The following is a 26611-nucleotide window of genomic DNA, read 5'->3' on the forward strand; positions in this document are numbered from 1 at the left end:
CTCTTCCACAAAAAGCTCTTGAGACAGTTGCCGGAAGTCCCCAGCCTCATCACCCGGACTCAAGGAAATTTCCAAATGTTGGACATTGACAAACTCCTCAGGTGGGTGAGGAACCGTTTTTTCCGACTCAGGGCAGGGACCCGAGAACAGTTCCTGGGAGCCTGTCTGCTCAAAATCTCTCCTTTTTCTGGAGTGATGAGGCTGGGAGGAAGAAAGAGCAGCCAGAGGATTCAGAGGTGCAGTCCCTAGCCCGGTAGGAGAGGACTGCGTTGAAGACTGGGTGTTAGATACATTGCTGGACGCATTATCTGTGATCCACGACAAGACCTGATCATACTGCTCTGCTTGTAATAAAGGTCTGCCACACGGAGAAGGTCTGAAGTTGTAGAGCGGAGAGACGTGGTGCTCTCCTAATCCCTCAGCAGCCGCCTGGGATTCACCCTGCCCACGACCTCGGCCTCTACCCACACCCTCACTTGGACACCCACATCCGCGTCCTCGACCCCTACCCCTACTCCTCATCATGTCGGATAAAGGATAGAGCAGGGCCCAAATAAATTAACCCACTGTATAGCGCTGTGAACCGGGGCTAATTCACTGCACACAGAGACTTGTAGATACCAGAGGCTCTATGCTGTGAGAAAAAAAATTAAACCGCTGTCTTGCGCTGATACCTAGGAGTCATTTACCGCTCACAGAGACTTGTAGATAAGAGAGGCTGTATGGAGTAGCAGAAAAAAGTAACCCAGTGGATAGTGCTGATAACTGCAGCTACTTCACCGCACACAGAGAATGGTAGACGTGAGATACTCTGCACAGGGGCAGAAAACAATTACCCAGTGGATAGTGCTGATAACTGGGGCTACTTCACCCCACACAGGGAATGGGAGATGTGAGATGCTCTGCACAGCCCCAGAAAAAATTAACCGATTGTTTAGCGATGAGAACTCCGTCTATTTCACCGCACACAGGGGATGGGAGATGTGAGATGCTCTGCACTTCCCCTAGAAAAAAATAACCGACTGTTTAGTGATGAGAACTACGGCTACTTCACCGCACACAGCGAATGGGAGATGTGAGATACTCTTCACAGCCCCCCAAAATTTATGGACTGTTTAGCAATGGGAACTACCTACGGCTTGTTCACCGCACACAGGGAATGGGAGATGTGAGGTGCTCTGCACTGCCCCAGAAAAAATTAACCCAGTGGATAGTGATGAGAATTACGGCTACTTCACCGCACACAGGGAATGGGCTATGTGAGATGCTCTGCACAGGCCTAGATGCTTGAAAAAAATAGGTGCACTACTGCTCCCAGCCAGTCAAAAAAGTAATGCACACAATGAAGAGGACCGTTGGGGTTATTAAAGACAGGATCCTACTCTAACACTTTCCCTATCTCAGCTGCAGCTCTTTCACTAACCTCTGCCAGCATGTGTCTGAGGCGAGCCGCGGGCGGCACCAGTTTAAGTACTCGGCAGTCACCTGATTCCGCCAGCCACTCACTACTGTAGATGTGCACAGGGCTGGCACGTCACAGCAGGAAGTGGTAATGCCTTCCCTGCATGTTTAGTGCCTAAAAAATGGCACTAAACATGGGGGGAGGGGAAATGAAACTGACTCGAGTACCGTGTGGTGTTCGTCTCGAGTAGCGAGCATCTTGAGTAGCCAAATACTTGAACAAGCATCAAGCTCGGATGAGTGTGCTTGCTCATCTCTAATTCTTACCCAAACAGTTTCTACAGAACTCCCAGCTCTGAAGCTTGAATCTCTGTGGAGATGAATGTTTTCCTGACATACAACGCAACACCTCCTCCCCTTTTATTAGGTCTGTTTCTTATAAATACGTTGTATCCTTCAAGCCTTGTATACCAATCATGTGTATCGTTCCACCAAGTTTCCGTGATGCCTATGACATCATATTTCTCTTCCTGTGTTAGGAGCTCCAATTCTCCTTGTTTGTTTCCCATGCTCTGTGCATTTGTGTAATAACATTTTAGTTTGTGATCGGGGTCTCTTGCTCTAAATTTTTTTTGAATTTTTTGCCTTCGTTCTATCTTTCTACTTCTAATAACAAGATTCTCAAATATAATAATTAGCTGTATATTTTTACCTGGCCTTCCGCTTCCCTTCCCATATTGTTCTAGTTTAAAGCTCTCCTATTGAGTGAAGCAAGGTGCCCACCAATATATGCTAATAAGTTGACTATTGCCAATTGTTTCCTGTTATCAGCCAGTAAAATCTTGGCAGACGCTCACTGTAGTGTCCTGTAAGGTGCTTAATGACAAGATATCCAGGAAAAATCCCTGGTTCCACATTCATATCCGGATCCCGCTGCCTCATAATCCCCAGAGATTCTTAAATACATGTCAATAATTTCATCAGCTATTCATATAAGCTTCACTTTTACCATACACAGAATAAGTGTCTCACAAGTCAATGTAACGATAAAGCAAACTGAAAGAGAAGCCTGCACTCCCAGGATGACTGTGACAAAGTTAAGAAACTATATTGCCAAGTGCACCATGTGGATACTTGTGACACTCACCTGCGCACAGGCACCTATGGCTTGAAAAAGGTGCCTGCACACACCGAAGCACCTTGCCAGCTTCTTGACATTAAAGAGTACCCTATAACTACACTCTGGTCAGAGGACTTCATCAGTACGGCGGAACCTGCATGAGATATCACTATCAGGAGGGGCCTTCTGTGACACATATCCCCCTCCTTCAAAGTAAGTGTCACAAGTATCTACATGGTGCACTTGGCAACATAGTTTCTTAACTTTGTCACGGTCATCCTGGGAGCGCAGGGTTCTCTTTCAATTTGCTTTGTCTTTCATTTTATACACTGGGAATTGATGCTCTATCCAGAGGTTCCCCAGTATTCCTGCAGCTCTCCCCTTAACCAAAGTGGTTGCAAATAGCCTGGGATCAGACCAATTGGACTTTTACTAAAGGATTACAGGTGAGGCACCTGGAGACCCCTAGCGTCCAGGGGCCCACATTAGGTTAGAACAGATTATTGCTCTTATAGGCGCTTTCCATACACTCCTTTTTATCTTTTCACAACTCAATGTGTATTGGCTAATGCGAGCTATATGCAGTGCAAATCATATGTGTGAGATGTCTATTACAGATCAGTAAGCAGCGAGTGTATCAGCTTCCTTTCCTGAATATAAATTGGAGACTGCAGGCTGCTTATTGAATCTTCTTGAATCATCCAGTTCAGCACCTTGGACAGCTGCATACATCTTAGATATGCAGTCTTCTACACTCCGTGTCAAAAAACAATCTCTCCCCTAAAAGAAGTTGTCATTTTGTTGCAATACTCGTCCTGCAGTTCCATCTCCAGCAGATCTGTAAATGATGAGAGTTGTGGGGATTAGATGAACAGTGTCGTCACCGGAGGCCCTAGCAGTGGTCCCCCCCCCGGCCTATAAGAGGCTCTCGGAGGCTCCTTGTGTGTAGTGACCTCTTCTTCCTCTTGTGTGGAGCTTGTTGACCACTAGACGACTCTACGACACAGAGAAGAGGTTTCACCCCAATACTAGAGCCTAAGAGGGGCGCATTATTGGGATGTGAGAAGCTGGATGATCTTATCAATGAATTGCTACCCCCTGGGCCGTTCTGACCCGACAGTTGGGAGGTGTTGGGATGAGTGGATGCATGAAGGCACACAAGGCCACTGGGCTCAGGACACCCCCTTTAGACCACCAGTAGAGAGGATGGTCTGGTCATCTGACAAGCACAATTACGTATTTTGCCATTGACATCCACCCATTTTCGTCTCCCTTTGCGGTGATGTTGTGAATTATGAAATTGGATGCTACAGAAACTGGGTTGTCTTTAGCATTCATTTCTGGAGACCTAGGGGTGAGCGCCTTAATCCTGCCCCCACTGTTGGTGTGATGACAGTTGGTCACACAAGTAGTGGTACGAGGGACAATGACTGTTACCGTGCAGGGCGGCACGGGGTCCCCCGGTCAGCGCGCGCCGCTCCGGCTTTGGCTCCGGCGTCCTGGAGCTCTGACGTCAGGGCCTCCCCGGCAACGGCGGGTGGCCGGTGGGCGGCGGCGTGGTGGTGTCCGCCTGTAGGGTGTCGGCCGCACTCCGCCTCTCTTGTGCAGTAGTGGGGGAGTTGGCTCTTCCCTCCTCCACCCCTGGGCGGAGGCCTGTAGTCATAATGCTGGCAGTGACCTGAGCTCACCGCCAGTTATTGGTTCTGTCAGCTCCTAGTTAGTCTTGTCTGCAGTTCTCTCAGTCAGTACCCTAGTTTGCTCATCAGCTTCCTTTTCCAGCTTTGCCTTGTGCTCAGTATTTTCTGTTTGGTCACTCCATCTGCCTTTCCTTGTCGGTACTCTGTCCCCCGTTAGTTAGGTACATCTAGTGCAGTCACCAGGTCCCTAGCCAGGGTAGGGACCGCCGTCCAGTTGTCCGTCTGGGGTTAGCCAGATCGAGGCAAGTAGGCAGGGACAGTGGGGTGTGGTAAGTTCAGGGCACCCCACCTGGCGCTCGGGGGTCAGAGTGCCGTAACAATGACAGCTCAGCGATATGTTCAGGACATCCTGCAGCCACGTGTTCTTCTCATAGCGGGTTCAAAGAGGCATTTTCCAACATGATAATGGTTGGGTGCACACACAAAGGGGTCACAGGAAGCCCCCACAACATCGTCGCATTGTCCCTGGCTGCTCATTTGCCAGATTTATCACCAACAGAACATGTATGGGACCATCCGGGAAGCCAACCCCAACAGCCTACAGATTTGCACCATCTAGAGGCTCAGTTACAGCAAATGTGAAACAATATGCCGCAGGATACCATACAGAACCTGTATGCCTCCATGCCCGCCTGTATCACATCTTGTATCCAAGCTAGAGGTGGTACAACAGGGTACTAGAGCCTCCATGCCCACCTGTATCACATCTTGCATCCAAGCTAGAGGCGGTACAACAGGGTACTAGAGCCTTTATGCCTGCTGTATCATATTTTGTATCTAAGCTAGAGGCAGTTTAGCATGGTATTAAAGCCTCTATGCTCGTATCACATCTTGTAGCCAAACTAGAGGCGGTACAACAGGGTACTAGAGCCTCCATGTCTGCCCATATCACATCTTGTATCCAAGCTAGAGGTGGTACAACAGGGTGCTAGAGCCTCCATGTCCACCTGTATCACATTTTGTATCCAAGCTAGAGGTGGTACAACAGGGTACTAGAGCCTCCATGCCTGCCCATATCACATTTTGTATCCAAGCTAAAGGTGGTACAACAGGGTACTAGAGCCTCCCTACAAGAGGTCAGTACTCCACAATGTGATCCTTTTGCTCTGATATTGTAATCACATATCAACATTACAATCACACAGAGAAAGTTTTATTCCACTCTGACAACTTTTAGGGGAGGGATTTTCTTTGACAATGAGTGTATGTTCATAATGTACCCAGTGTAATAATTAGATAACATTGGCTAAAATCTGTGAGAAAGCCGCATTGTGTCCCCAGCAAGAGGTTGCAAACTACTGGACCTTGACTCCATTGCCTCTTGTTATGTGAAATATAGGTCATCATTCCAGAAGGCTGGCTACCCTACTCTCCCATGCCTGTACAAGGCTTCAGCCTCCTAGGGCAGGAATGATGTACAAATGGGGCAGTAATGGATCCGGCTCTTACCCTGAGCCTTGTGGAGTGCCGCCTCTCTTTATAAGATAGATACATAGATCTGGATTAGATGCATAACAAATAAAAGGTGTTACACTCCAGGAAGCGGCTTCATGCATTCACATCCAGTGCCACGCTTCAGTCCCATGCCAGGATGGTTTACAAGCATGTGACTTCAGACCAAGGTCTGACCACTGACCTCTAGTAAGGCACAGAAGTAGCAATCCTTAACATGACTGGTGCATTGTGATAACACAATTTACAGCAGTACTTAAGTTATAATGTGTTAAATGTCAAGTTTGCACCATCCGCAGCGCTGCTGTTCTTGTGTTACCGTAGATACATAAAGCTATAGATACATTGTATCCCCTTGCTCAACCACCATCACCGAATACGATGATATAGGAATCCAATACTTCACTGCATGATGGTGTTTTCTTGTGCTAGCTCTTGCTGTTCTATCTTTTTCATCCCATCGCTCTCCTTTGCACATTGAAGGGCTCCTCCTCTTCGCTCCCCTCCCTTCTCATTCTCTCTCAGCCTCCAGGCTCCATCTGATTCCTCTCACTTGGCTCCCTGGACCAGCAGCCATGGCTGATATGAAAACAGGCGTCTTTGCTAAAAACGTCCAGAAAAGGCTCAGCAGGGCTCAAGAAAAGGTAAGCGCTTACAGACATACCTGTGACACCAATGACCAGCAACTTAGCCTGCATCAAACAGCGAGAGCCCTGCTGTCTTCTCACTATGCAGAGCAGCATCTCCCTGAGGCCAGTGCCATGCAGGCCTCATGTACAGTACGAGGGGATTGGGGCTCATTAGGATTCATTGGGATTCATCAGTACGGCACGGAATCCCCTGTTAGATGCATGTGGAAAGGATGGAATGGGTTCTTTGTAAGCCTTTGATTGTTCCAGTTAACAGCTTGCAGCCCTTCTGCTGTCAGCATAGTGTAATGTGGAGGGGGGAGGGAGTGTCTATGTGTGCAGCTCTCTAGGCACTCAAGGGTTACATGCAATGCAGCAGCATGAGGGGATAGGGGAATATATTGCAAGGCTGCACTAGTAGCAATGGTGGGAGGGAGTGGGAGTGCAGATAGAAGAGGAAGCAGTTTCACAAGGTCGAGGAGCTGCAGAACTGCAAAGCCAGGAATATCCCAGGATCCGCTTCTTGCATGTCTGCATTACCTGGGCTTTTCTGAGATGTTCCCAATATCATCACATATATAAAAAGAAATGATATAGTGAAAGTGGACTTGTTCAATCCATAGATTAGGTAGATAGACAGATGTAGCATCCATCCATCCATCCATCCCACCTATCTACATATCTTGGTTCATTTATAAAACAGTTGTCAAGGTCACTTGTATTTTGATAGGGTTTGTTGCCACATATAATAAGATACATTTAGTATGATCTGAATATTTGTTTATTATAGAACCAAGTAATAGAATAATATTGAATAGTGTGAAGTGATGAGTATTCTTACTGTTAGTAACCGCTGGACTTTACACTTACCGCATCAGAAACATATGTTCCTGCCTGCGGCTTTGTAACTTTTGGACTTAGTTTCCCAGCACTCCTTGACCTATATTTCATAAACGTAATATAAAGAATGATTTATCAAATGCAACATAGTCAATATAACGCATGGGAAAAAAAGAGCTGAACTTTGTGGACCGGGGTGTTTTTGCAGCCTAGGGATCCATGTGACCTGTTCTTGTTTTGGCGCTGTACAGGACAATACAGTGTGACCGTTTCCAGTGCCCGTCTATGGTAACCCTCCGGCTCTGGGCTGTACATTGTAACATCTCATGTATTGTAACTCCGGGGCTTTTGTTTTGGACCTTTGAATTGTTGACTAGGAAGAAATTTAGGCCAAATGGCAACACAATGGCTGAGTGCTGCTGGGGAAAGATTACATCTGTCATTGTGATTTGTTGCGGCAGATAAACAATCTGCTGTCACTTGTCTCCACCCCCACACACGCACATGTTCAGTGCGGTAAGAGGATTGTGTCCCTGTTAACCTTTTCACTGATCTGAGCCGCTAGTGATATCACTAGTCTAGGTGCAGCCAGCGCTTCTCAGCATCACACTTAAAGGGGATGTCCACTCTTTGTGGCCTTTTACAGTTTTTATTTAGTTACATAATAGGAAATCGTACAACTTTTTAATATACACGTATTTAGAATTCTGCTCACATCCTTTTCTTATCCCAGTGCAGTGGTTCCTACCTGCACAGTAGAATGGTATAGCCCATGGACAGATCTGTTCATAGTAATGGCCGCCAGTCATGTGACCCCCGGTGTTCAACTCAAACTGAATAGTAGATCGCTGAGCAGCAGAACTCGCACAGTATCGCTACCTGCAGCGTCATCAGTCTGTCAGTCTGTGCAGAAGCAGCCCTTATATTCTCCTCTCCGTCTCCTCTGCTGGTTTTCTGGAGACAGTTGTCTGTTTTCTTTAACAGCTGTTGTTAATTAAATTAGCTGCTCAGAAAAACACAACTGTCTCCGTATGAAGTCCTCATGTTGTTAATAAAGTCAAGAAAACCAGCAGAGGAGACGAGGAGGGGGATATAAGAGCTGCTTCTGCACAGACTGACAGACTGATGCCGCTGCAGGTACTGTGTGAGTTCTGCTGCTCAGTGATCTACTATTCGCCTATTAGATACCTGCTCAGTGTGAATTGGACACCAGGGGTCACATGACTAACTGCCCTTACTATGAACAGATCTGTCCATGGGTTGTACCATTCTACTGTACAGATAGGGGCCACTGCATTTGTATAAGAAAAGGATGTGAACAGCATTTGGAATCCATGTATATTAGCAAGTTGTATGATTTCCTATTCTGTAACTAAATAAAACTGTAAAAAGCAGTGGAGCGCGGACAACCCCTTTAATCCGGATGAAGTCTATGGAATCCAGTGCTAGTTGGAATCTCAGACTTTCACCTGATAAAGTAGAAATTTGCCGTTCCTGGATGAAAGGAACCTTAATAGAAGGACACATATTCCTTATAATCTGCTACTTCCTGGAAATGAGTAGATCACATATAGTTTACAGCAGCCCCTTTGAACATCAAGCACTCAGTACTTCTAGCCATACAGTATATGCAAACTTTAAAATAATTGTATGTACTTTCCAGAGACCCTGAATGGCGAGATGTGTTGCTGTGCTTCCCTAATAACACATGAACCATCTGATGGGTGGGTCAGCTTCTCCTGTGGTCGAGGTTCTGCCCCCTCTTTAGTCTGAACGCACCCACCGCAGCCCTGATGGGCATCTCAGCTAAGGCTGACGGATATACAGTGTGTTCCAGCCGGTCTGTGTCTGCACCACACTAGAGGAACCTAGTCAGTTATGACAACCATGATGGCAAGTAAGTCACTGTCCATGCATGAATGTGCACAGGCTAAAGAGATGGTGGAGAGCCTGGACCACAGAAGAAGGTAACCCACCCGTCGGGCAGTTCACCTGCCAATAGCATACCATGTGCGAGGTGCAGAAACAAGTATGTCTCGGGGTAGGAGCTTTTAATGAAAAAAGCAAAGGTACTGTTATCTGCATCCACATGTGGCCCATCTTATAATACAGTTATTATGGGAAAGTCAGGTGCAGACTTCCTTCAAGGCATAGTAAACTGAATATTTTATTTTATCACGCATGCATCATCAATGAGCAGAACTACAGGGGGTGGACAAAAATATGGAAACACCATATGAAATGCATGGGATTTTAATCATTAGCACTGAGCTGCCCTTTGGACCCCTGCTGGGCTGAGAACTTTCCCGCCATATTTGTGTTTACTTCACCTCTTGCCCTGCTCTGGGTGCTTTTGGAGCCTGCTGGTAACAGCAGATGAGTGGCTCAAGCCCCTGACCAATGGAACCTTGTTGCTCGGGCAGATGTTCACTTCTGCCCAACAACATCTGTCATATTACCTCCACTTAAAATCAGTCTCTACATGTTTTATTGCAATATGATTTATAATCCCATGTAACTAAAGGCATGCGTTTTGTACGGTGTTTCCATATTTTTGTCCACCTCCTGTATATGTCTGTCTGTAGCCTGTGGAGATCTCCTATATTTGTACAACTTTGTCAGTCTTTTTAAAGGTACACGAGCCGATAGTCGCCAGAATAATCGCTCAAATGAGTGATTTGGGAAACTGTTGTCCACATACACACAGCTCCAACAGGGCACTGAGTGAGAAGTCGCGCAGTAGTCACTAGGCGTTCCATTTCAGTGAACTACAATGGAATGGCTAGTCAGCGACTTCTCACGCAGCGTAAACAGGAGTCGCTCAATCTCTGAGCAACCACCTATTGGCAGTGGATGGAGGTGGGCGGCCGGGAGAGATCTCCGGTGCTCTCCGCCTCCGTTGTTTGAAGGCCTGTGTAAATGTTCTCGCACTAATGTACCCGACAGGCGTATGGTGTGAAGGTACCGTAACTCAAATATTAGCTCCGATGTTACAGATCTGATCAACAGCATTATCAACATCTATGGAGCCGGGCACCAAAGTGTCCATCAGCTTAAATGCCATTATATCAATGCTGTGAGACAATCTAGAATCCATTATCCCCATCGGAATACAAAGTAGCAGAAAATAAAAATGTTCGATGCGAATATATAATGGCCATAGATATGAAATAAACAACTAACGACGTCATTCTTCTGCTGCGCATGAGTAACCTGACCGTCGGCACGCAGTGTCACCTGATACAACCCATTAAACTGCAACTTTCTTCTTCACCTTCAGACTTGAACTATATCAGATTTCTGTAGCAAATATTGCCCATCCTATTCATGGCTACCTGTATATGTGACCCGGGTAAATGATGGGGACGGGGACGGGGGACGGGGGGGGCTGTGTATTCACGCTGAAGTAACTCAAAGTATTTATGCTTAAAAAATTGGCATAAATAGGCTCTTTACGGCGTATTTAAACTTCTTTAATAGAAGCCATCCATCCGACTGAGCAGCAAATTGCCACGGGCCCCTTTCCCAAACCAACTGGGGGCAGCAATATCTGATTACTCAGTTCTCAGCAGCAGAGGCTGTTTAACCCCTTAAGGATCGAGCTCAGTAAATTTACGGCGCCTGGTCCCGGGCTTTAATCCCGGTGCAGGGGTCCTCGATTGTCAGTGATAGCCGAGGACCCAGAGGAGAACAGTTTTTTAACCTCTACTGCTTTCTACTTTACAGGCAAGCGCAATGTTGTGGAGAAAGAAAGTGGAAGGGTCATTTCCACAATTCAACCTGGCAATTATGTGATAACTGGATGCCCCCTACCACGGCACAGCTGCAGGGTCTTAGCAGACCAGGCTCAGCTCTGCCAATGACTTTTGTCACTACAGTGGGATGTTTTCCCTTGAAAGTCATGCCTGCAAAATGTGATGAAATGAAATCATTGATTTCAATAGTTTCATTTTCACTAGTATGATTCTCACATGATATTACTACTTGCCCTATGTTTCTCACACGTAGTTTTTATCAAGCAAGAAAAAAAAGGTCCGGCCCTATCTTTCTGCTTTTTTTGTCCGTGCAAAGTTTAAACAGGAAAAAAAAGACTTTGGACTGGTGCATGCGCAAATATGCTCCATAGCGGCGAGTGTATTTACACATCATCTGAAGAAGCCCTAAAAGTAATCTTTCAATCCTGGACAACCTAAGAAGGCCATAGGGCTTCTCGAATACCTCATTCACACTGTGTATTAGTATACATCGGTAGTCTAATGCTGTACACGCTGCTCTGATTGGCTGGCTCTGCTCACATGAACGGCGGTGGCCCATCATAGCAGTGTCTTAGTCTACCAATGCATAGCATGCATGAAGTAGTCAGAGAAGTGGTACAACCATCTTAGTTTGTTTGGGACTGGAGAATCGCTTTAAATAGGAATCTGTATTGTATTGGCTTATATGGGGAAACTCTGGGCCTGGGATAGGAAGTTTTCCTGCCAATAAGAAAACTTGTGAAGTGTGCTTACATAGTTTCACTAAATAGCAGAAAATAAAATCCAGCAGTTGAAGAGTCTGTCAGTCTTGGCTCAAAATGGTAGACTTCACATGTTTCTTAGCCAGGAGCTCCTGACTAAGTCTATCTGTATAAGCCATGACTGAGGGGCCCTTTGAGCATTGCACTTTATTTTCTGCTATTTGTTTATTGTTATGACGGAGACTCTTAGAAGCTTCTTAGGCCATGCCTCTTGCGCTCTCCTTTGCGGATGCCTCATTGATGAGGTGTCGTGTCTTTTTATATGTCTACAAGGACCACGGGTGTGACAGTCTACCAGGAAGTCACGTCCCTCACACCAGGAGAGTCTTTTTACTCCCTTGATTTTACTGCCTCTACAATCTATTGAAGCACAGTCTTTCTTTTAATTGTTTGTTTTACATAGTTTCACTCATCTCTATGGGAACTAAGTGACATTATAGTCAGGCCGCTACTTCTTATATTTAAGGACTCCATTGAGATCAAAGTTGTACCACTGGATTGGCACACTGCCAGTGTGGTTCCAATATACAAAAAGGGGTCCAAAAGAGGGCCTGGTAACTACAGGCCAGTAAGTCTCACTTCAATAACTGGAAAAATATTCCAGGGGTTTCTGAGAGACGCCATCCTAGAATACCTCAAGGAAAACAACGGAAAAACTCCTCATGAGCATCAGTTCATGAGGGGTCAATCATACCAATCTGATCAGCTTCTATGATGAAGTAAGTTCTAGGCTGGACCTGGGAGAGTCTATTGATCTCATGTATCTGGATTTCTCTAAAGCATTTGACACTGTGCCACATAATAGGCTGATGTATAAAATGAGACAGCTTGGTCTGGGCGAGAACTTGTGTTTCTGGGTAAAGAACTGGCTCAGAGATAGAAAGCAGAGGGGGGTAATAAATGGTTTGTACTCTGATTGGGCCCCCATCACCAGTGGGGGGGCCACAGGGTTCAGTATTAGGCCCCATTTTGTTCAATATATTTATTAACGACCTGATAGAGCGGCTGCACAGTAAAATATCAAGATTTGCAGAGGACACAAAATAATTAATACAATGGAGGACAATCTGCGGCTACAAACAGACCGAGATAAGCTGGGAGCTTGGGGAGAAAAATGGCAAATGAAGTTTGTCATGGATGGAAGAGATGGGGAGACCCCGATTGATCCCGCCTCTATCACCAATTTAGATTCAATGACTATTCCGAGCACTCTCACCACTGCGAACACCTGTCACGGCAGAGCCTCGATCAATCATTCTAGCGGAATTGCAAGTGCGCAGTTGTTGGAATACAGTCGGATTTGTACCCAGCTTTCCCAGGCTTCTGCACACATGCAAAACCAAAGCTCAAATCACCACCTGATCTAGTCTAACACCTCCAGCACTCTGCAATACCCACACACACACTCGCTGCCACCACCAGCTTTTATTTCTCAGGTAAGCTGAACCCACACTTATGAATTATTATCGCAATCTTCGGAGTCATGGATCATTTTAAAACTGAAAAGGTTTGACTAATAAACTGCAGATTTATTCTAAAAAAGACTAGCAGTGCTAAATATTGATATATACAAAAATATACAGAAAAAGATGTTAGTGGAGATAAGGTTTACAGCTATATACAACAGACAGTATTTCAAATAAAAGAAAGAGAAAATAAAGTAAAGATAATAGATTGGGGATGTTCAGCCAAGGTTCTGATTGTACAGAGTCACAGGAAGCAAATGACATACGTTGTGTCGTATCTCCGAAGGTCTGACAACTGGCTCTCTCTAAACTCCAGTTTCCCCAGAACACGCCTCCCCGCACCCCCTCTGAGGTCATTCAGAGAAGGTAGGGGTAAATGTGTATGTACCTGTGAAAAACCATAATTCCCCACTTCGGCCATATCTTCACAGGAGATAATCCAAACAGAAATATATGCCTGCATATTGCCGGTTATGATTTTATCTATTCAATAATATAAATCGTGACCCATAAATTACAACCACCTACACGAGTACTCCATTTAGGGGTGTTCTGGGCCCTATACCCCAATGAGTTTTGATACGTTTTGTTCAGCTGGCCTGCCCAATTCTGAAAATATAATTCATATTGGGCTGGGACCTTCACACAACCAATATTCCTTATTAAAAGATTTTTACCTAATTTGAATGTTGAAGCCAGCATGTCTTGGAGAACCCAGCTCCTAGATGAATGATTTTCCTTAGACTTCATTAATAAGTAAATGGGCACACAATTTGGTATCCTCATGCTAATTTTAAACTAAAAAGACAGGTAGAGACAGGAGAATTAAAGGGCTCATTCCCTCCTGTCCAGGCGAATGTCAGACAATTGCCTTTCTAAATGCGAGTATTCAAAAGGCTTCAGGGCGAAATAGGATTATATATTGGATACCAAATAGAAGCTGAGAAAGGTCTAAGGCCTGACACACACAACAAAATGGCTGACAACCTGCCAGTCTCTATATCACAAAGTTCAATATTACCAAATGTAAGGTTATGACATGGGCAGGAGAAACGGATGTCACCAATATACACTAAATGGGGTACTGCTAGGGAAAAGTGATATGGAAAAGGACCTGGGGGTACTAGTGGATTGTAGACTAAACTGGAGTAACCAATGCCAGTCAGCTGCTGCAAAAGCTAATAAAGTTTTAGCGCTCCCACACACTTTTTTTAATGCTGCGTTTTTTTACGCAAATATCAATGGCACTTTTTAATGTTAAAAACGCATCGCACAAAAATTGCAAACCACAAACAGGTGATGCATTTTTTAATATTAGAAAGTTCCAGTGACATTCGTGTAAAAAAAAATGCGTTAACGCAGCATTAAAAAAATGCTTAGGGTGCATTAAAAGAGGCATAGGGGCGAGGGATGAGAACATTGTCAGGCCCCACATGGAATACTGCGCACAGTTCTGGACACCGGTGCTCAGGAAGGATATTACAGTACTGGAGGGGGTTCAAAGAAGGGCAACTAAACTAATACATGGAATGAAGGGACTGGAATACCCAGAGAGGCACCAAAACTGGGATTATTTACTCTAGGAAAAAGACGGCTAAGGGGCGACCAAATAACTACGTATAAATACATGAGGGGACGACACAAGGATCTCTCCCATGATCTGTTTACACCCAGGACTGCGACGGTAACAAGAGGGTATCCGCTACGTCTAGAAGAAAGCAAGTTTGTCAAGTTTGACAAAGACCCTCAGGGTCAAAACGTTGCTGCTGGGCTCATGCCATGAGCTGAAATAAAGGTCTGTTGACTACATTATTCCGCTGTCTGGAGTGCTGCCTACACATGCAACTATCGGGTCTTGGAGTCTGGTGGGAACTTTCAAAATGTTGATCCAGGGATTATTCTGACTGCCATTATAGAGTTGGGAAGGAATTTTTCCACCCAAAATGGGGTAAATTTGGCTTCTACCTCATTGTGGTATTTTGTCTTCCTCTGGATCAGCAAGGGGTGTGGAAAAAGGCTGAACTACTGTAGAGGGACATGGTCTTTAATTAGCCTAACATACTAAGTTACTCCCTACTCCCGACTCCCCTGATTAACAAGGGTTTTACTAATAATAATCTTTATATAGCACCAACGTATTCTGCAGCACTATACAAATCAGGGAGTATTTAGTTTATACTGTAGCCATTATCTTTTGTCTAACAGGCAATTTTAAATATAGGAGTGATGTTCCTGCCTGCAAGAGCAATAGGAGTGAGGTTGCTGTATGCAAGTGTGATAGGAGAGTGGGCAATGCCTACAAGAGTAATAGGAGTGAGGTTCCAGCTTTTGAGAATGTTAGGAGTGATGGTCCTGTCTGTCAGAGTGATAGGAGTGAGGGTCCTGCCTGCAAGAGTGAGAGGAGTGAAGGTCCTGCCTGTAAAAGTGATAGGAGTGAGGGTCCTGCCTGCAAGAGCAATAGGAGTGAGGGTCCTGCCTGCAAGAGTGATAAGAGTGAGGGTCCTGCCTGCAAAAGTGATAGGAGTGAGGGTCTGGCCTGCAAGAGTGATAGGAGTGAACGTCCAGCCTGTAAAAGTAATAGGAGTGAGGGTCCTGTCTGCAAGAGTGAGAGGAGTGAGGGTCCTGCCTGCAAGAGTGATAGGAGTGAGGGTCCTGCCTGCAAGAGTGATAGCAGTGAGGGTCCTGCCTGCAAGAGTGATAGGAGTGAGGGTCCTGCCTGCAGGAGTGATAGGAGTGAGGGTCCTGCCTGCAGGAGTGATAGGAGTGAGGGTCCTGCCTGCAAGAGTGATAGCAGTGAGGGTCCTGCCTGCAAGAGTGATAGGATTGAGGTTCCAGCCTTCAAGATTGATAGGAGTGAGGGTCCTGCCTGCAAGAGTGATGAGTGAGGGTCCTGACTACAGGAGTGATAGGAGTGAGGGTCCTGCCTGCAGGAGTGAGGGTCCTGCCTGCAGGAGTGATAGGAGTGAGGCTCTGCCTGCAAAAGTGATAGGAGTAAGGGTCCTGCCTGCAAGAGTGATAGGAGTGAACGTCCAGCCTGTAAAAGTGATAGGAGTGGGGGTTCTTCCTGCACGAGTGATAGGAGTGAGGGTCCTGCCTATAAGAGTGATAGGAGTGAGGGGCCTGCCTGCAAGAGTGATAGGAGTGGGGGTCCTGCCTGCAAGAGTGATAGGAGTGAGGGTCCTGCCTGCAAGAGTGATAGGAGTGAGGGTCCTGCCTACAGGAGTGATAGGAGTGAGGGTCCTGCCTGCAAGAGTGATAGGAGTGAGGGTCCAGCCTTCAAGATTGATAGGAGTGAGGGTCCTGCCTGCAGGAGTGATAGGAGCGAGGGTCCTGCCTATAAGCGTGATAGGAGTGAGGGTCCTGCCTGCAAGAGTGATAGGAGTGAGGGTCCTGCCTGCAAGAGTGATAGGAGTGAGGGTCCTGCCTGTAAGAGTGATAGGAGTGAGGGTCCTGCTCATAAGAGTGATAGGAGTGAGGGGCCTGCCTGCAAGAGTGATAGGAGTGAGGGTGCTGTCTACAGGAGTGATAGGAGTGAGGGTCCTGCCTGCAAGAGTGATAGGAGTGAGTGTCTTGCCTGCAGGAATGATAGGAGTGAGGGTCCTGCCTGCAGGAGTGATAGGAGTGAGGCTCTGCCTGCAAGAGTGATAGGAGTGAGGGTCCTGCCTGCAAGAGCGATAGGAGTGAACGTCCAGCCTGTAAAAGTGATAGGAGTGGGGGTTCTTCCTGCAAGAGGGATAGGAGTGAGGGCCCTGCCTATAAGAGTGATAGGAGTGAGGGGCCTGCCTGCAAAAGTGATAGGAGTGAGGGGCCTGCCTGTAAGAGTGATAGGAGTGAGGGTCCTGCCTGCAAGAGTGATAGGAGTGAGGGTCCTGCCTGCAAGAGTGATAGGATTGAGGTTCCAGCCTTCAAGATTGATAGGAGTGAGGGTCCTGCCTGCAGGAGTGATAGGAGTGAGGGTCCTGCCTGCAAGAGTGATAGGAGTGAGGGTCCTGCCTGCAAGAGTGATAGGAGTGAACGTCCAGCCTGCAAGAGTGATACGAGTGAGGGTCCTGCCTGCAGGAATGATAGGAGTGAGGGTCCTGCTTATAAGAGTGATAGGAGTGAGGGTCCTGCCTGTAAGAGTGATAGGAGTGAGGGTCCTGCCTGCAGGAATGATAGGAGTGAGGGTCCTGCTTATAAGAGTGATAGGAGTGAGGGTCCTGCCTGTAAGAGTGATACGAGTGAGGGTCCTGCCTGCAGGAATGATAGGAGTGAGGGTCCTGCTTATAAGAGTGATAGGAGTGAGGGTCCTGCCTGCAGGGATGATAGGAGTGAGAGTCCTGCCTGTAAGAGCTTACAATCTATGATTTAATAGAAGTAACACAAGAGTTGACGGCGGTTCTTCTGTACAATGATTGATCTTTTATACAGAATAGTTATAATAAGTTAATAGTAACCATATTATTTTATGAACTACAATACTCTGCGTTCTCTGAAGAGGATTTGGTATTTTGGATCTGACAATGAAAAATATTTAGCATTCGTCACATTGTATTGATAATGAATTAACAAAAAACCAATGCCATAAATATAAAGTTTCACCTAACTTGTCTCTAAACAACGTACGTCCAGCCAGCTCGAGTCCACAGGTAGAACCAAGGGAGGGATTATGGTGAGTGGAGGAACATAGCGCATTCCTTTTTCATATAACTAGTGTGAATGAACGCGTTTAACTTCTATCTGTAACTTTTTTACTAGTTCAAAGAGTGTATAGGAAGTAATCAGAGACATAGACTTCTATGTGGGAACTGTAAAAAATACAAACAGCGCTACCATGGGAAGGTAACCCAAGGAAGGAATAAAAGAAGAGCTATTAGCCAGTATGTAGAAGGTAGGACGGCTGAAGCCTTTGCACCTCGGAGTCACTGGAAGCCAAGTCCGAGAGGAATGAAGCGGGAAGGCAGTAAAAGGGTGAAGATTGGCGCTGCTGTCCAATTATACTGGAAATGAGGGGGGTATTTAATAACCTTTAGCGTAAGGAGGGCTACGTGTACTAGCTCCTTGGTCAGGACTCTAATAAGTGGCATGCACACTCCAGAACATGTAGACCTCATTTCAAAAAAGGTTATTAAATATCCCCCTTATTTCCAGAATAATTGGACCGCAGCGCCAATCAGCACCTTCTTACTGCCTTCCTGGTCCATAGACTTCTATGTGTCCTGGATCCCCCCGTGTGCAAATCTCAGCCTGGCAACAAACAAAGAACGTTAGTTCATGAGTTCATGCGGTATATTAAATCAGCTTGCTACATCAATGCCGGCTTTACCATTAATTTCAATATCAAAGCTCTGATATGCTAATTGGGTTCTGTTGTCTAATATTATTTCAGAGTTGGGAATAATTGAAGTCGAGCGCAGAATGAATTAAGATCTACAGTCCAACTCAGAGGTTTATTTGAGGGACCTTTTTATAATGAGGATTTCCAAATTAAACACTGAATTTTAGCAAAAACTCTATTAACCGAATCCTTGCCATATCGGCTGCGGCAGACCGGCCGGCGTCTTTTTAAAGCACAGCAAGTTTACTACGATGATTTAGTTTTGGTAGATACATTGAAGCCTGTCCGAGCAACCTCAAATTAAAAATGGCCATTTTCCACTATCCATAAAAAAATTGGTGCGTCCGTGATTTAGTTTGAAGCTGGCAGAGCTTGGACCTAAAATATGATTGTAGTTCTCATCATTGTGCAGCTCACAGTAAAGTAGCGTGTTTATACCACTACACTGGTCTTTAGTAGGGATGAGCGAACCTACTCATTTAGGCCTCATGTCCACGGGCAAAAGAAGAATTAAAATCCGCAGCGGATTATAACTCTTCTCCTGCTCGCGGATCCGCATCCCATAGGGATGCATTGACCACCCGCGGGTAGATAAATACCCGCGGATGGTCAATAAAAGGTATTTTTTTAAAAATGGAGCATGAAAAAATCTGGACATGCTCCATTTTCATGCGGGTCTCCTGCGGGGACGGCTCCCGCGGGCTTCTATTGAAGCCTATGGAAGCCGTCCGGATCCGCGGGAGACAAAAATCGGAATTTACTCACCCGCTCCGGTTCTTCCCTTCGCCGTGGCGCCATCTTCTCTCCGTCGCAGCCGGATCTTTTTTCTTTGGGCCGGCGCATGCGCGGGGCATGTCACCGACGTCACCGACATGCCCTGCGCATCCGCCTGGCCGAAGAAAGAAGATCCGGCCGCGACGCAGAGAAGATGACGCCGCGGCGAAGGGAAGAACCGGAGCGGGTGGGAGGTAAGTTTATTCTTATTTATTCTTATTTTCAGCCCTCATGTCCGCGGGGCAGGAGGGACCCGCTACGGATTCTCCATGGAGAATCCGGAGCGGGCCTGATTTTCCCCATGGACATGAGGCCTTAGGGCGATTTCGCAATGGAGCACCGCTTTTTTTGAGTAACTGACTACCCGGGCGAAAAGATTCGGGGGAGCGGGGGGTAGCAGTGGGGAACAGGGGGGAGCTCTCTCTCTTCCCCCCCACTCCCCTTTGCAACCCCCCGCTCACCCCCGGCGCCCCCCGAATCTTTTCGCCTGAGTAGTCAGTTACTTGAAAAAAGAGATGCTCGATTGGAAATCGCCCTAAACGAGTAGGTTCGCTCATCTCTAGTCTTTAGTCATATATCACTAATTATGATTTTTCAATGTTTCTGTAAAAAATGTTGTATGGCCAGATTTCTGTTTAAGTTGCCCTGTAAAAAAGTAAAATCAGGTTGGTAACCCTGCGGCCATATGGTAAGCCGTTCTATACGTTGCACATAAAGCAGCGCTCAGTTCGTTGGAGGCCGCAGTGAAGCAGGGCATTTTTGTGCTCTGACTTCACTTTGGCTACAGGCTTCTGCTTTATTAAAGGGAAACTGTCGGAGGTTGGCAGATGCAAGACTGCGACGGCACTACTAGGGGTGGCGGAGGGGGCTGTACGTGTTCCTGTGTCAGTGCTTCTACTGTCACACTGGGAAAATGAAATGTTAATCAGCTGTGCACCACTGCAGCAACTGCCATGGAGTTGGGCCTTCTCTCTAAACTGTCCTCCATCGAGCAGCTCCTTAGCTCTGATAGGCAGCTGTGGTGTCCAACCGGGAGCAGCTCAATGGAAAGAGCAGAGGGCACTGCAAAGAGAAGGCCGGCCCCTGAGGTACTTACGGCATGCTTATGACTAAAACTTAATTTTTTTTAATGGTATTTCTATTAAAATTCTGGGCACAGATGTGATTACACCTCACTCCATCATTCTCACCAGTTTTGCTTTGGCCTTTAAGTTGTCTACCGTCAGTTTTTGTAATTAAAGTATTTTTAGGAAACTACAACCTTACTCCTGCATTGTTCATACCTCCTGGTTGGGGTTTGGAGTAGAAGCGACACATCCCTGTCTATCCTTTTGCCAAATTCAATAGCAAGCCATTGAGCCTACCCCGTTTGTGACGTCTTGATGTACACATTACTTAGCAGGAGTTGGAATCCCCACTTTATATCGTAATTTCCCCATTGACATACCAAGAGGTCTAATTACTTCTGGGTATTTTCACATGTGGCGGATTTGTTGCCGATTTTCATGTAGTGTAAAAATCCACAGCAAATCCTTGTCAAAATCAGCACCACATATGAACATACCCTGCAGCCCCCATTATCATCTCTACAGAGAATTGTAGAATTATTGCTTCATGTCTACCGCTTTCATTGGCATCACTGTGATCTTTGAGGGGTGGGAGACATGCCACATGGCACCGCTGTAGCTGATGGGGGTCCTGAGTGGGCCGCTAACTAAACATGAAGTAATATACAGTAGTACAAAAACCAGAGCTGTATGAAATATTGTCTGATTGTTCATCTGAGTCTCTTAGTAAATCCTTATCCTCTAATATAAGCCATAAGAGATAAAAGCCCCCATTCTGGCCTGGACAGACTTTACATAGTGTGTGGCTCCTGACATAACTAGTTACTGGATAGTTAACAAAGTGTGGAGGAGATGCAATGAATAATTGATAAAGCCGTGTCTAGGGTCAGCTGAGGAGTAAGACAAGCTCTCTCAAGCAAAATGTGCATGGCTGCTAAATAAGTTATATAACCTAAGCAGGCAGCCTCTGATGGCAGATAAGAGTCTGCAGCAAAAGGCTTTACTCACATTAGTCATAGGCAGCCATTTAGTGTAAAATGAGCACACTTTATATAACTTTTCATAAGAGAACAATATATAGCATTATGCAAGAAATACACTTTGTAAAAAAAAAATCCCTCCCCCAGAAGAAGATGTCGTTTTGCTGCAGAACTCGGCATGCAGTTCCAGATCTGTAAATGATGAGTTGCGGTGTGATAAGATGAACGGTCTTGTCACTGGAGGCCCTAAAAGTAGTTCCCCCCTTGGCCTATAAAAGGCTCTCGGAGGCTCCTTGTGTGCAGTGACCTCTTCTTCTGCTTGTGTAGAGCCTGTTGACCACTGGATGTGGACCAGTGGATGGGTGACCGGGCTCAGGACGCTCCTGCAGACCACCAATAGAGAGGAGCGTCTGACCAGACTGTTAGGAGGTGTTGGGACCAGTGGATGTGAGGGCACACAAGGTAACCAGGCTCAGGTACCCCCTACAGACCACCAGTAGAGAGGAACCTCTGACCAGACTGTTAGGGGGTGTTGGGACCAGTGGAGGTGTGAGGGCTCACAAGGTGACCGGGCTCAGGACCCCCCGACAGACCACCAGTAGAGAGGAGGGTCTGACCAGACTGTTAGGAGGAGTTGGGACCAGTGAATGGGGGCACACAAGGTGACCGGGCTCAGGACGCCCCCGATAGACCACCAGTAGAGAGGAGTGTCTGACCAGACTGTTAGGAGATATTGGGACCAGTGGATGCATGAGGGCCCACAAGATGACCGGGATCAGGATGTCCCCGACAGACCACCAGTAGAGAGGAGTGTCTGATCATCTGACAAGCACGAGTAGCTCCAACAGTTTTGTTGTCCACCATCCATAGACGGGTGGCGTCATCGTTACACCCCTGTGTCTGTCAAAACCAGGCACAATATGCATAGAGTTTTCATGACCTGTAAAAAGGGAGCATGATGCCAGTTTGCAGGAAGTCATAGAAATATAGTACAAAAATATCAGCTGTTACATGTACTGGCTACAGAGCCAATATTAATCATATTTGGTTATTGACTTAATCCCAAATGTTACTGAAATACTTAAAAAGTTTAAAGTTTTTTATAACCATTAATGGCCTAGTTGTAGAATCTGCCAATAATGTCTGATTGATGTGGGGGTCAATATGTGGAACTCCCACCTATGCGTAGACCTGAAGTCACTTACCCCCCATTCCTGCCATATGAGATGGCACTTGGATTGAATGGAGCAGTGGCTGCCCATGACTGCAGCTTTCTTCACTCAGGCCACTTATAGCTTAAGGGCTATTCCCAAGATTGACTTTAATCACCTATCCATAGGACAGGCAATAAAAGTCAGTGGTGGTCGTCTCACTGCTAAAACCCCCACCGATTCTGAGAATGGTGGTCCCGTGTCCTCCTTTCCTCCTCACAGTGTGCCTACTCCTCAGTGACGAGGAGTTTGAATTGCGGTTGAGCATGGTGCAGCATTCATCTTCATTGGGACGGCTGGAGAGAGCAGAGCGCCTGGACTTGGCTATTTCCGCCAGACCCATTGAAATGAATGGCGCGGCTCCGCGCAAGTTCAGCTGCTGCTCCATTCAATTTCCACATCTCTGCGGTGGTGCGGTGGGCATGCAGTGAGGAGAAGAGTGGGACGTGAGAACCCCCTCTGAGGTTCACTGGGGGTCTCAGCAGTGATACAAGTCAGACTTGGAATACCCTCTGTAATAGCTGAGCAGTAAAGCATTAATCCCTATGGCGTTCCAATGTTATCGTCTCCGTTTACTGCGCCGGTTTTACTGCAGTTCTGCGAAGGATAAAACATGTTCTGTTAGTAGAACGTGTCACATTGATGAGAGGAGAATATAAAAGACCACTAAAGGTGGAAATATTACTACCGCGACAATATATGTGCTGTTATACAAAGCGGCATGTACGGTGATGATGGAAGAGAATGTATTTACTCAAACACTCTGAATTATCCAATACTCGCTACAAAAGTATCTGCCAAAGGTTATAGCAGAAAGTGAGCCGCAGCGGAAAATGTAACATTGTGATGCCGGAATAACGAGGAGGCGCAGTCCATTACATTGTTTCATCATTCCTGTACTTTCTACGAGGGCCAGTCAAGAATTATCCGCACTCTGGCCGTACAATTTACTTTAATCAACTTTTAGAAAAGACAGATACATTATTTTTTGACGTCATCTTCCTGCTTTTCATACACTTTGCCCATCTGTCAACAAGCTTTCGTATTCTCTCTTTAAATAGTGTCTTCAGCTCTTCATCAGATGCAAATCTTCGTCCATTTAGGGCTTTTTTCCGGGGACCGGTGACAGTCGTGATGGGCACGATCAGCACTGCAGGGGGGCGGGTATTGTAACACATCGGAACAAAGCTTTCCTGATAATTTTCCAACATCGGCGCTTGAGAAACTGTAAGCATCAATTTTCCAGCTGATGGTCGACTTTCACATTTTGGTCGGTGATTGAGAATGTTTCCATTCCACACTCTGCTATCTACTCAAAAAACGAATCGCTGAGCGCTGCTCTTCTTTCATGCAAATCACAAACGGGGCAGACAATTTTTCTTTCACTGCAGTTACAAATGAACTGATGCAGCACATTTAAGCCTGCGCAGCAGTGACTGGGGAGACGGCGACCTACAACAGAAAGCGTTGATAAGACAGTGCGGCCGGCAGAAGTCTTAATATAAATGGAGTGCGGCTAATTTTTGACTCACCCTCGAATATTTATTGTACTGTCTCTGTAAGCAGCCACAGTGTACTGAGTAACCCGTTATTATAGGGCCCGGCTCACACGGGCGTGCGGAAAAATGCTGCGTGTATAAGGCAGCGTTTTACCACTGGGTCAGCTGGCGTTTCGCTGCGCGTGGCAGTGATTTTGGACTGCGCATTACTACGTATCTCACGCACGCTGTCATGTGCCGTCTGACCTGTTTCTTTTTTCTTTCCTGCTCTGTCGCTTAGTGACGTTCCATATAAACGCCGCACATATGCAATGTAAGTATGTACAGTGTTTATTATGTACCCGTGGTAAAATAGAACATGCTTTGTGTGAATGGATCAATGAAAATCAATGTACTTTCATTGACACCATTCACTGTGTATTACGCTATTAACTTGCACCCATGTGAGCCCGGAATTCTGTGTGCTAATCAGCAAGGACAGCTGTATAGGTTTGTCTGGAGGGGTTTAAACCTCCAGATACATTGAGTTTCCAGCTGGTAGCCAGAGGAAGAGGCTGCTTCCACAGCTACGAGCCTGAGGTCTGGCGTGGACCAAACTATGTCGGTTGCCAGTGTGACAGGGGAGGACGCCCCCTAGATGCCTGAGTAGGGTTTAGCGACAATAAGACTCCAGTTTGTTCCAATTTGCTGATGCCTGTAATCATTTCCTGTGTGTGTAATAAAGCTGGCAGACGCCTGAGTGTTGAAGAATCCAGTTGTCCAGCATCTCTATGAGTTTGGTGCCAACCATCTTAAGGGAGAGCATGGTGATCCCCAGGAGCGAGTTACCTCCAGGTTACCACACTTTGTAATATCTTGCTTACAGAAGGTATGCTATTTTAATAACTAAATGAAGATGGGTGCACAATTCTGTGCAGATGAGTCTTCGAGTCTTTTCCTTCTGGGTATCAGAGCTCCGTTTTTTCTGTTATGGAGAACACAATTCCCTGCTTGGCTTTACACAGAGTTAGATGATACATTCCTGGCTTCTTCAGGCCGCCTCTTTGAATTACTGAAGATAGATTTATGCATCTGCTGTTAAACTCCACAATAAATCTTATCTTCCCCAAGGTCCTAAATGCTCCCTAGTTGTATTTGCAGTAACCAATATCCGATTAATGCAATATCCCATTAATTATGTAGCTGCAATATTGCATAGTAATGTATCTTATGTTTGCGGCTTTTCTAATACAGAATTAAATGGTGGGAGTCTGAAGCTTGTATTATCATACTCTAAGATCATATCATAACTGGACACGGTTGCTGTTGTGGCGGTTCTGGGATCTGTTCCGTTCTAGTAATCTGGTTGAGGTCTTGTATTTGGTTTTCCTCATCTTCTGGTCCTGGTGGGAGTGGTATTAGGTGAGTCTTGCTTAGTCTCACCTGTGGGTAATTTGGGAGGACCATTTAACCTGGCCTGCTGCTTAGCTCAGTGTTATCTAATTCAGTCTCCCTCCGACTCTGGTGGAAGTAAGAGCTTGGTGCTGGATCTCCCAGTTTCCTGATTCTTCACTAAGCTAAGTACTGAGGTTAGTATTGTTGTTATCTTGTCCCTGTGGTTTCTCCTCTCCCACTTAGGGTCTGCCAGTGGTCTAGGTATGTGGTTAGATTCGCCCTTGTTAGGGCGGGTTATCTGCCCATAGGAAGGTCCCTTTCCTCGGTAAAGGGTTTATGGGGACAGTATTTCCCTGGTGTCTGTTTTCTTTATTGTTTACGACTGTTTTGTGTGCAGTTGTGGTCTGTTTATTCACAGCACGTGAGTCTTTCAGGTTTTCCGATCCAGCGCGTCCAGATTGGACGTGACAGTTGCATATACAATGTTTCCTAAGTAAACTTTCACACTCATAACTTATTTTTCCAGCAGCGCTGCCATATCTGCGCATGTTCAGCTGTTATGGCTCTTGAAAACCGGGATTAAAACAAGACGAGTAAATAAAAAATGTCAGGCCTTCAATGGGTTAACGAAGCACATTTTTGTTTGTTTAGTTAAAAGATGCAGCTCTTCTTCCACAGTAGCTGATGAAAAGCAGCAGGGTGCCGCCTGAGGCCAGAGGCCCGTCTTTCAAGATCCATCATTTTTTATATTTTTCCATCAGCGTGGCGATATTAGGGCTTTTTTTATGTGGGACTCCTTGTGTTATTTAATGCGCTATAAAGTGTATTGTATAACTTTTAAACATTTTTAAGTGGGCTGAAATAGAAAAGAAAACACAATTGCATATTGGTTTTTAGGTTTTACTTTTATGAAATGCATGGTGCAGTAAAAAAGACATTTTCCATTTTTCCTGTGGGTTGGTACAATTACGGAGAGACCAGACTCGTTTATTTTTTGTTATATTACTTGTGAAAAAAAACCCAAAAACTTTTATCTTTTAAAAAAAACCTTTTTGTTACCATCTTCTAAAACACAGAACGTCTTTCTATTTCCTCCGATTGAACTGCTATTTACGTGTTATTTGTGGAGCGAGCTGTGCTTTTCATTGCTAATATTTTTGGGTACATATAACTTTTTGATCCCTTTTGCTAATTTTGTTCTTGGTCTATGGCATACTCAAAAAATCAGAAGAAACAAGGGAGGCGCCATCTGGTGTTGTATGATGAAA

The 26611-nt window shown here is 45.8% G+C and overlaps 1 protein-coding gene across 4 annotated transcripts in view; it reads left to right on the forward strand.

The window, feature by feature from the left end:
- Window positions 1-6206: 6206 nt before the first annotated feature.
- The window catches only part of AMPH (amphiphysin), a 214858-nt gene continuing 194453 nt past the window's right edge, over window positions 6207-26611 (forward strand). For all 4 annotated transcript variants that reach the window (XM_066584899.1, XM_066584900.1, XM_066584901.1 and 1 more), the window contains exon 1: window positions 6207-6314. In XM_066584899.1, the coding sequence (XP_066440996.1) occupies window positions 6246-6314 (69 nt within the window). In that variant the 5' untranslated portion in view covers window positions 6207-6245. The remainder of the gene's footprint in view (window positions 6315-26611) is intronic.

This window comes from Eleutherodactylus coqui, chromosome 12 (assembly GCF_035609145.1).
Source record: "Eleutherodactylus coqui strain aEleCoq1 chromosome 12, aEleCoq1.hap1, whole genome shotgun sequence".
NCBI classification, from domain to species: Eukaryota; Metazoa; Chordata; class Amphibia; order Anura; family Eleutherodactylidae; genus Eleutherodactylus; species Eleutherodactylus coqui.